This window comes from Penaeus vannamei, chromosome 15, assembly GCF_042767895.1.
Source record: "Penaeus vannamei isolate JL-2024 chromosome 15, ASM4276789v1, whole genome shotgun sequence".
Classification (NCBI taxonomy): Eukaryota; Metazoa; Arthropoda; class Malacostraca; order Decapoda; family Penaeidae; genus Penaeus; species Penaeus vannamei.
This window is the reverse complement of record NC_091563.1, coordinates 2973445-2983444: the sequence shown is the minus strand read 5'-3', so window position 1 is coordinate 2983444 and position 10000 is coordinate 2973445. Positions and strand designations below refer to the sequence as shown.

General features: G+C 38.0%; 1 protein-coding gene across 1 annotated transcript in view; it reads right to left on the bottom strand.

The window, feature by feature from the left end:
* Positions 1 to 10000, bottom strand: part of LOC113824452 (voltage-dependent calcium channel subunit alpha-2/delta-3) — a 143840-nt gene that overhangs the window by 39452 nt on the left and 94388 nt on the right. Inside the window, exons 21-26 of the mRNA XM_070130898.1 lie at positions 8600 to 8653; positions 7573 to 7666; positions 4591 to 4623; positions 2811 to 2930; positions 1719 to 1831; positions 950 to 1098 (exon numbers count right to left, since the gene is read on the bottom strand). Coding sequence (XP_069986999.1) covers positions 950 to 1098; positions 1719 to 1831; positions 2811 to 2930; positions 4591 to 4623; positions 7573 to 7666; positions 8600 to 8653 — 563 coding nt within the window. The remainder of the gene's footprint in view (positions 1 to 949; positions 1099 to 1718; positions 1832 to 2810; positions 2931 to 4590; positions 4624 to 7572; positions 7667 to 8599; positions 8654 to 10000) is intronic.

The window sequence follows — 10000 nt, the reverse complement described above, 5'->3', positions numbered from 1 at the left end:
ATTAACGGTACATGTTTGGAGGATTCCCCAAAAAGATTCTTGTAAAATGATCATAACTTACAAATTAGGCATGCCATATATTGCCAAACAGACCCCCACCCCCTTCTCCCTTCCCTAAGCCCTGAATCTACAACTGTTTTTATTCTTAAACCCTGATATAAAACACCAGTTATGTTATACTTTTCCTATAGAAATACTGTGACTGACTATGATGTAGCCTTCTTGTATCAGAAGAACTTGCAGATCCTTTGACTGTGCCAGGCTTATCTTACGGTTTCAAAATGCACCAAAACGCTAAAGACCCCCCGTCAGATAGTGATCATTCTCCCCTTATGGCGGATTAATTAATGACTCGATTGAGAACTCCCATGCCATTCTATCCAGTATGTTTCCTTAATACTCATCTCAAAACTATCGTAATGGAATGGCTTAAGATTAATTTGAAACGCGATTCTGCAATATCTCTTATAACAAAGATGATAAAAGCCGGTTGTGTATCGGCTTGTATCCATATCCCATACATCTTTTAGGTGAGTTTATAAGGTGACTAATTCTTTGTTATTTTCGTTGTGGATCATAGGAAACATCAGTAAAAGAATAAACAAATACATAAATAATCTGAGAAAAATAAATGCAAAGTTCAAGAATGGATCATCTCGGGTTAAAATTCGTCTAAGAACTTTGGTATATATATCTTGCTCTCCCTCCAAACATGCTGAAATACCATAGACATGTACAATTTTCCTTTGTTTTTTCTATTTTCAGTTGAGAGAATCTTACATTGCTATTCTAATTTATAAAATATCGTTGTCATGTCCTGTATGTTTATGTGAGTGTATGAGTGTATGAGTGCGTGTGCGTGTGTATGTGTGTATATGTTTATACGTGTAAGTGTGGGGGTATGTACGTTTACATGGACGAGCGCACGTGTACATAACTAAGAGCTTACCTTATATGTCTCATTCGTGAAGTATTCAATAAACTTCTGGTGTTGGATGGTGACGCCCACGACCGCTGCCGGTGCCTTGCGATGGCGGTTCTCCTCGATAAAGATGGCGCGCGTGGCGGTTACGAGAACCTCTTCCGGATTCTGAGCAGCTGTTGGTAAAAAAAACAAACAAACGAGGATTTAGCACGAGGATATTTTCGCTTCCTGGATTCGTCCACTCATTGCTGCTGGCATCGATGTGCTTTGTGAAATCACGGCTTGTGTGATGTGGTTTAGGGAGGATGTAAGATTTAATGAAGGAAATGAAAACTTGTCTATTCTGCATGTTAATTGTCATAAGACATTGTTAATATTTTTCACACACACACACACACACACACTCTCTCACACACACACACGTACACTCACTCACTCACATATAGATAATGTATATGTATGTGTGTGCATATATATATATATATATATATATATATATATATATATATATATATATATATATATATATATGTATGTATATACATATATACATTATATGTACATATAAATATTTTTATCATTTATGTAAAATGTTGTAGACCACCATTAACACCTTTCTGATACATATATAATAGTCTCAAGGAACACACGTACACACACACACACACACACACACACACACACACTATCACAGATACGAATTTCTAGAATCGCAGGAACAAAAAAAAAAAAATCCAAAAAAAAAAAATCCAAGAAAAAATCCCCAGATCTCCCGACGGGGAACAACACTCACCGGCGTCGAAGGGAACGGAGTAGACGTAAGCATCCGGGTCCTCCTCGTAGTAGTCGACGGCTCTCTTGTACCACACTTCGTCGATGGCGCGGTTGTGGATTTGCATAATGTGTCTGCAATGGGCGGGGTTGTGTTATGGAGGGAGGGGGCGGAACCGGTCGCTGTCTGTGGGTGGTTTTGGCTCTCTAATTCTTTTTTTTCTTCTCTCGCTCTCTATATTCGTTATTTCTTTCTCTCTTTCTCTTTCTCTCGGCTCTCTAATTCTTTCTTTTCTTCTCTCACTGTTTATATCCCTTCTTTCTCTCTCTCTCTCTCTCTCTCTCTCTCTCTCTCTCTCTCTCTCTCTCTCTCTATCCCTCTTCTCTCTCTCTCCCTCCCTTCCTCCTTCTCTCTCTCTCTCCCTCCCATCCACCTTCTCTCTCCTTCTCTCCATCACGTCTTTTACGCCATCTAGAGAGTCACGATTTTAATTAATCTTAATTTAAGTTCTTGCGCGATCGCTTACTAACAACTCTCGCGACAGAAGACCACGAATATTCTACAACTTTGCCTGGAAGAAGACTTTGCATCTCTGACAAACAAGCTATTATTAACCCATAATGAATATCAATTAAGTTGCCGAACTCTCCATATGAGGTGATATTATCGTGATTCCCCAAAATAAGAAGAGTGTTTGTGGTTAAAGTTAGGAAGTCGGTGAGCTGGGAAATGGTTTCGTCGCGTTGTAAATCAGCTGGTGTCCCGGTCAACGAAATCTAGCAACAGACACGCATACACACACACACACACACACACACACACACACATACCCTCCCCTCCCCATACACACACACCCCTCCCACACACCACCTACATCACCCCCCCCCTACACACACCCTTCCCCCCCTAACCCCCCCCCGACATAAAATTGATCACAAACAACGACTAAAAAACCTACATTACCCCCCCCCCCCCTACACACACACACAAACACACACCCTTCCCACCCCTAACCCCTCCCCCCCCCCCCCCCGACCCCCCAGACATCAAACCTAATCACAAACAACGACTAAAAAAACAAAAACAAAACAACAAACAACAAAACACACTCACGGTTCATCTGACGGCTCTGGGCTGATTCCCGGCTTGAACTTGGTGAGGTCGACCCACCTGGTCAGCCCACTTCGAGTCGCCACAAAAGCTGTTGTCATTCCGAAATTCTGGCCACCACGACTGTAAGGGCGAATGTCGGCTGTCATACGGCCATCTTGGTAATCTGAGGGTCTCTATACCAGCGTGGCATGACAATCAGATTCCTTTATAAGGTATTCCGATTCTCTATACCAGCGTGGCATGACAATCAGATTTCTTTATAAGGTATTCCGATTCTCTATACCAGCTGGTATGACACTCAGATATTTATTAAGGATTAGGGGATAATCTTAATGGTTAAACTATCAATAAAAACGAAATTATTGTTTAAAAGATGGTCTAAAATGCCTGCCTGTAATCTTTACTATATTACCTTCGTTTAAACTTACGATTGGGTGAGAATGCTGCTATAGAAAAAGATTAGTACATGTATCTAATCACACCTAAGTCTTAATAATAAAAAAAAGTTAGGCTACTCTTCTCTTCACTATTAAAATCACCTTGATATGAAACAAAACCTAAATCTTCATAAACACCGGATAATTATAATGTAATATATATTAAACTGCATCAATCCGTTCACCTGTCATTAGACGACAATTGAGAGAAAATTAAAATAATCGTAGTTTCTATATTAATGCGGGATTCTCTTTACATGCTTTCACAATTAGTCTTGTTGTCTTGTTAGAAATACTTTGAATGAATATTCTGGTTTTTCAAGTTGTCATTATTAATTAGTAAAGCAATACGGTTCTATAATATATATTAATGTTCTTTGTTATTGTAGTAGCGTTGATACAGTTCTTATATCTTAGTAAACGTTTTTTTTTTTTTTTTTTTCATTCGTAGACATCACTCGGACACTCACATGTACACACACGCACACGCACACACACACACACACACACACACACACACACACACATCCTTCTCCTCTCTCTCTCACACACGCACACACACACACACACACACACATCCATTCTCTCTCTCTCTCTCTCTCTCTCTCACAAGTCGTACCATTCTCAAAACCATTCTAACAACCTATAAGGCCATTTCGGTATATTCATTAACATGAAAAAAACAATACATGGTGACTATAGACAGATTTCCTTTGAAAATAAATTGAACAATTACCAGAATATATACTTAGAAGACTTCAGGTATTTTTTATCATGGCACCTCAAAGTTTCATAGTGGTTTAGACATGACATTTGCTACCTCCATTTAAAAAAAATAATATTACCCATCTCTTTTTTGTAAAGATGGTTGGATTCTTGGTCGTTTTGGCTTCTCTCTCTCTCTTTCCTTCTCGCTCTCTGTTTCTCTCTCTCTCTCTCTTTATCTTTCTCGCTCTCTCTCTCTTTCTTTCTTTTTTTCTCGCTCTCTCTCTCTCTCTCTCTTTCTTTCTCGCTTTCTCTCTCTCTCTCTCTCTCTCTCTCTCTCTCTCTCTCTCTCTCTCTCTCTCTCTCTCTCTCGATGGTAAAATGCCATCAGACTCTTTATTGCAACAGACTGTACAATAACGTAAGAAACACCATTTCTTCAATTGCAAATATTACTATATACAAAAAAAAATCATGCACTGAGATTTTTTTTCTCTTCTTTTCCAACACATTCTCTCATACTCCCGTTTTCTTTCTCCAAACCTGCCTTCACAGAAAACAAGCAGAGCAGGAGGAGGGGAGACTTTAGTAATGTGAAACGTCGTGTTAGTAATTTACCAGTTGGTCAAATACTGTACCTGAATATAAGGGCTAAGTACATCTCCAAAGGGCTAGAGCAAGGAAATGGTTAAATTAGTATAATTCGTGGGTCGAGGTTGACTGCTTTTTTTTAAGGGGGGGGTGGGGGGGGGGGGAGGAGAGAGGGAGAGGAAAAATGGGTGAAGAGGGAGAAGGAGGGAGAATGAGAGGGAGGAGGTGGAATGGGGGGGGGGAGAAGGAGGAGGAGGACGACGAGGAGGAGGAGAAAAAAAGAGAAAGAAGAAAGAGAAGGATAAGGAGGAGCATGAAGAGCAGAAGGAGGAGGAGGAGGAGAAGAAAAAGAAGACAAAGAATAAAGAGAAGGATAATGAGGATGATAAGGAGGAGGGAAAATAGAAACAAGTGGGGGGAGGGGGAGGAGGAGGAGGAGAAGGAGAAGGAGAAGAAGAAGGAGACGAAGAAGAAGAAGAAGAAGTAGGAGACGAAGAAAAAGAAGAAAGGGAAGGATAAGGAGGAGGAGGAGGAGGAGGAGGAGAGGGAAGTGAAAAAGGAAGGGAAAATATATCCTTGTGAGCTTCCTGGGGCTTGGTAAGACGAGGAAAAGTAAACAAACAAACAAACAAATAAACGTGACTGAGCTTCGTTGGCAAATTATCCTCTAGGTTAAAATAGTAACAAAATGAATGAAGAAAATGCTATGCAATTATGGTCTGAAAGTGAGGTGATTTTCGTTGATTTTTATACTTAAAAAAATCGTTAAGAAACAAAATATCTGATACTGGAAATTGTGAAGCATATTTAAAAGTATACTTATGGTATGCTGAAAATTGTGAATATTGCTATCAGGAATTCTTTCACTATTATCATCATTATCATCTAGTTTATTATCACTGTCATTATCATCATCATTATCATCACTATCATTATCATCATCATCATCAGTATCCTCACTATTAGCATTATCTTCATCCTCATCATCATTAAACATTTAGACCTTATCACATACTATTAGTATTTAAAAATTCAATGACATTTATGAAAGTTTGAAATTTAGAAGCCCAGTCATACACAGTTAGAAAAAATATATATATGTGCAGCTTATAATTACTCCATAAGGTGCATTGCAACGAAAAAAAAAAAGATTATTACAACTACAAACACAGAATCATATAAACATCAGTATCTACCTATATCAGTGTCTATATCTATAGATAACATTTCTATATCTATTTGTATCTAAAGGTATCTAAATGTTTGTGTTCCTATATTTCATCTTTTACAAGGTTTACCAAAAGATACTTAATAATATTTTTATTTTTTCACATAATCAATTAATATATATAGTGAAGTTAATACAGAAGCTATAATTTTACTAAAACTTTTAATAGATTCAAGTGAAAATAAGAATATACTGATATCAAAACAAATTTCTGAATCATATATATATATATATATATATATATATATATATATATATATATATATATATATACATATATTCGTGATACACTATTTTTGGTGCATATTATAAAAAAAAAAAATCTTTATAGGACTGTATCCCTTTGAGAAACCTTGTAACTACTTCTAACCTTAAAAGTGTTTTGATATATTGCTAACCAACTCCATTTCGTTGACATAGAAACAACATATATCAATATGTACGAGAATAACCAAGCGATGTCTAAGTCTTGATTGTACTGGGACAATGACAAGAAAACTGGTTAACCTATTCCAAGTTTTTTCTCTACAAAACTGGTTCTAATGTATGATAAGATCCGTTAACTCTACTAACTCTACATTATTAACTGCAAACGTGTGTGTGTGTGTGTGTGTGTGTGTGTGTGTGTGTGTGTGTGTGTGTGTGTGTGTGTGTGTGTGTGTGTGTGTGTGTGTGTGTGTGTGTGTGTGTGTGTGTGTGTGTGCGTGTGTGTGTGTGTGTGTGTGTGTGTGTGCGCGCGAGTGTATCCCCTTTGAAGTTTTTATTAATTTATCTGTCAATTTCTTACTTAGCAAAACATAAATTTCAGAAGAGTTTAAACTTCTCTTGTGTTTAGTAACATGAGATGCTCAAATAACCTAAAATTTCATTTAATTTAAAATTTCCATTAACAACACCTACAACACTTTAACAAGACAAATGATTTCGCCAAAAGGTAAAAATATAGTCAATGGAATCGATATAATTGGTGAATTCAAAGACACTTTTCATCCATGACATAACTGGTACATCAAAAGCAAATAATGTACTTGATAATTTAAAATCCTGGCAAAAAACAAAAGCTCATAGTGAATACGCCAATAATATGCCTCCGTACGTGTGAGTGTGTGTGTGCGCGTGTGTATGTATGTTTGCTTCAGTACACCTTGTAGATCCTACCTATTTTAACCTCCACGTCTTCGAAATATAACCCACCTAAACTAAACCTTGACCCTAAATTCCCCTATTCACGGAATAAGTCCCGAAATTCCCCTATTCAACAGAAAAAATCCCGAAATTCCCCTATTCAAGAAAAAATCCCGAAATTCCCCTATTCAAGGAATAAGTCCCGAAATCCCCCTATTCAAGGAAAAAAAATCCTCGAAATTCCCCTATTCAAGACAAAAAATCCCGAAATTCCCCTATCCAAGAAAAAAGTTCCTAAATTCCCCTATTTAAGAAAAAAAGACCCAGAATTCCCCTATTCAAGAACAAAAAGTCCATACATTCCCCTATTTAAGAAAAAAAAGTCCCTAAATTCCCCTATTCAACAGAAAAAATCCCTAAATTCCCCAATTCAAGAAATAAAGTCCCGAAATTCCCCTATTCAAGGAAAAAAAATCCTCGAAATTCCCCGATTTAAGAAAAAAAAAGTCCCCAAATTCCCCTATCCAAGAAAAAAACAAACAAACCCGTCAACAACCTCCTTCCCTTCCTAGCAAACCCTCACCCTATGAACCCCGCGCCGGCCCACCTGCAGCAGAAGAAGCGACCCTAACAAGCCCCCCAAAGACCCTAAGACCCAGAAACCAACAACACTTACTGTTCGTCCGCTATCTTGTCCTCGATGGTCCTCTCCGTGTACACGTTGGTGGCGCGAGCATCAAAGACCATACTTTGAACCAAGTCTTTGTCGCCTGGAGGAAAAGTTACTCAGGTTAGGGCTTAGCACGTTAGGGCGGTCGATGGATCAGCTTGATTTTTGGTTGCCAAGACTTGGTTGTGTTTTTTTTTTCTTCTATGAAGGAAAAAAAAAAGACTTGAAAATGAAAAAGAAGCATTGGACATTTGAGGTAACTGTGTGTTTTTTTTTTCTTTTTTTTTTTTTTGTTTGCTGAAGGATCTCAAAAAATTAGAATATATTGATCCTTTTTATGTTTTTACTTTATACGATAAAAGATAAAAAAGAAAGAAACAAGCAAAAACAAAATGAAAACCAACAAAATGATTGCTTGGATTTACTACAAACTGTTTGTAAAAGACATGACTCACTTCAGCTGTTACCATCTTTCAGGAATGGCTAAAAAAAATCTGTTTACACTGAGGTCCAAACTATTCATCGATTTGAAATTTGTTCTCTTTTTTATCATTATCATCCTTATCATTCAAAAGTAAGAACATTCCGATTGGCTATTTCCTCACTGGATAACCCAAGTATCTCAGGCGGCGCAAATGGAAGCTAGAGCACCTTGCGTCATGTCAACTAGGCTTTCCGTGGTGAGGATAAGATACAACACTGTCACATACAAACACTGTACGTGATAATTCTGTTTCAACGGAATATTTCAACTAAGGCGACAGAAAGAACTGGGCGCATTCGCAAAGCAGTATATGTAGGAGGTTGAGGATCATCACTCAAGCCATTGGAGCATTTGAATTGCAACTGAATTGAAGGGAGATTGACATTAGAATTGACTAAAGGTTTATTTGAGTAGGAATGGTTTATTCTCCATTTTCAGGTCCATCTTTTTTTTTACAAAAATGACTGCTTAACTCAGGACCTCCGAACATGTGGGCTACACGAACGCACCCATCCCAGTCAGGCAAGCGCCCGCGGGGTTAATACTTACAGTAATAGCTGTCTTTCCTCTCGCTCTCTACAACACCAGGTTTCCAACTGCTGTCTGCATGAAGGTAAAGGGCGGGATGAGCGTTAACTAAGGATAAACAAACCACGCACTAATGTCGCTGGCATACGGGACCATAACCCTATGAGAAGCACCAGAGGCTTGCCGTACAGCAACTAGTGGTCGCTGAGTCAAACTATGTTTACGATATTAGCACTCTAGTCTAAGGTTTAATGACTACCATAACCGTCTAACGTCAAAACTTGGTAAGGGAAAGTTTTACTTGCCATTATTTGGTTCTGTACGCTGTTTGCATCTATTGAACCTGTGGAACTATATCATATCAGGCATAAAATGATCATCTGAGGTGCAGCTTACTCTAGTCAAATAATCGCGAAGCTTTCTACGCACTCACGACGTTAAAATGGACTTAGTGCAGGACAATGTTGCAAACAAAACTGGAGACATGTGAGACCAAACTCTACAGGACAACATTGACTCCGTTCTCACACAGCCAACCTTGTATTTCGCGGCGACGTTGGCTCGGTTTTCCGTTTGCTCCCAAGGGAAAGGTCCCGTGTGCCCAGAGTCCTACTGTTGGAACTACCCTGACTACCTGGGCGTGGTCGGAAAGCGTCTCCACGTCGGCTTTAGCGTTGCAAGGAAAGGCATTCACGCACAATATATGTGTTTGTACATATATACATATGGATATGTACATATGCACACACATATATAGAGATTGCACTGATGTAAAGTAATTTGGAAGGTCTTGGTGGAACTGAATAGTTACTTGGTTAATTTCAATTTTCCGACGACGCCAGGTAATGAATCGGTCAAAATGTCAATATTGCAGCTTGTAGTTCACGGAGAGAATAAAAAAAAACTAATTTCCAATGTTATATATATATATATATATATATATATATATATATATATATATATATATATATAGTGTAATATTATTTGATATATTCTTCAATGACATTCTGACCGATGTTCCTAGACTGTAATTTCTATCATGTTATTTTCTTCCGTTTGTTAGCATTAAACTATAACACACATGAATATCATGCTTAATTGGTAATATATGATAAAACTGCAACAACAATTTTAGTCAGACCAGACCACATGTCATATAGGAGTTTTATTCCATGCTCGCAGTCAAATCAAATGAATCAGATTTTAATGTTCAGTGAATATGGACTCCCAGATCAAGAAATGAAATAAACAATTTCTGAATTCACTTTGTCTTCTCGTCTCTTCCGACCACGTTCACCTCACACTTACCTCATGTATCGTGTAAATATATATGGGGGTTTGACATGGCATACCTATCCACCCGTGACCGTGAAGTAAATTATACAACGAAGGAAAGAGGAAGAAACCTTGTACGTTACTCTT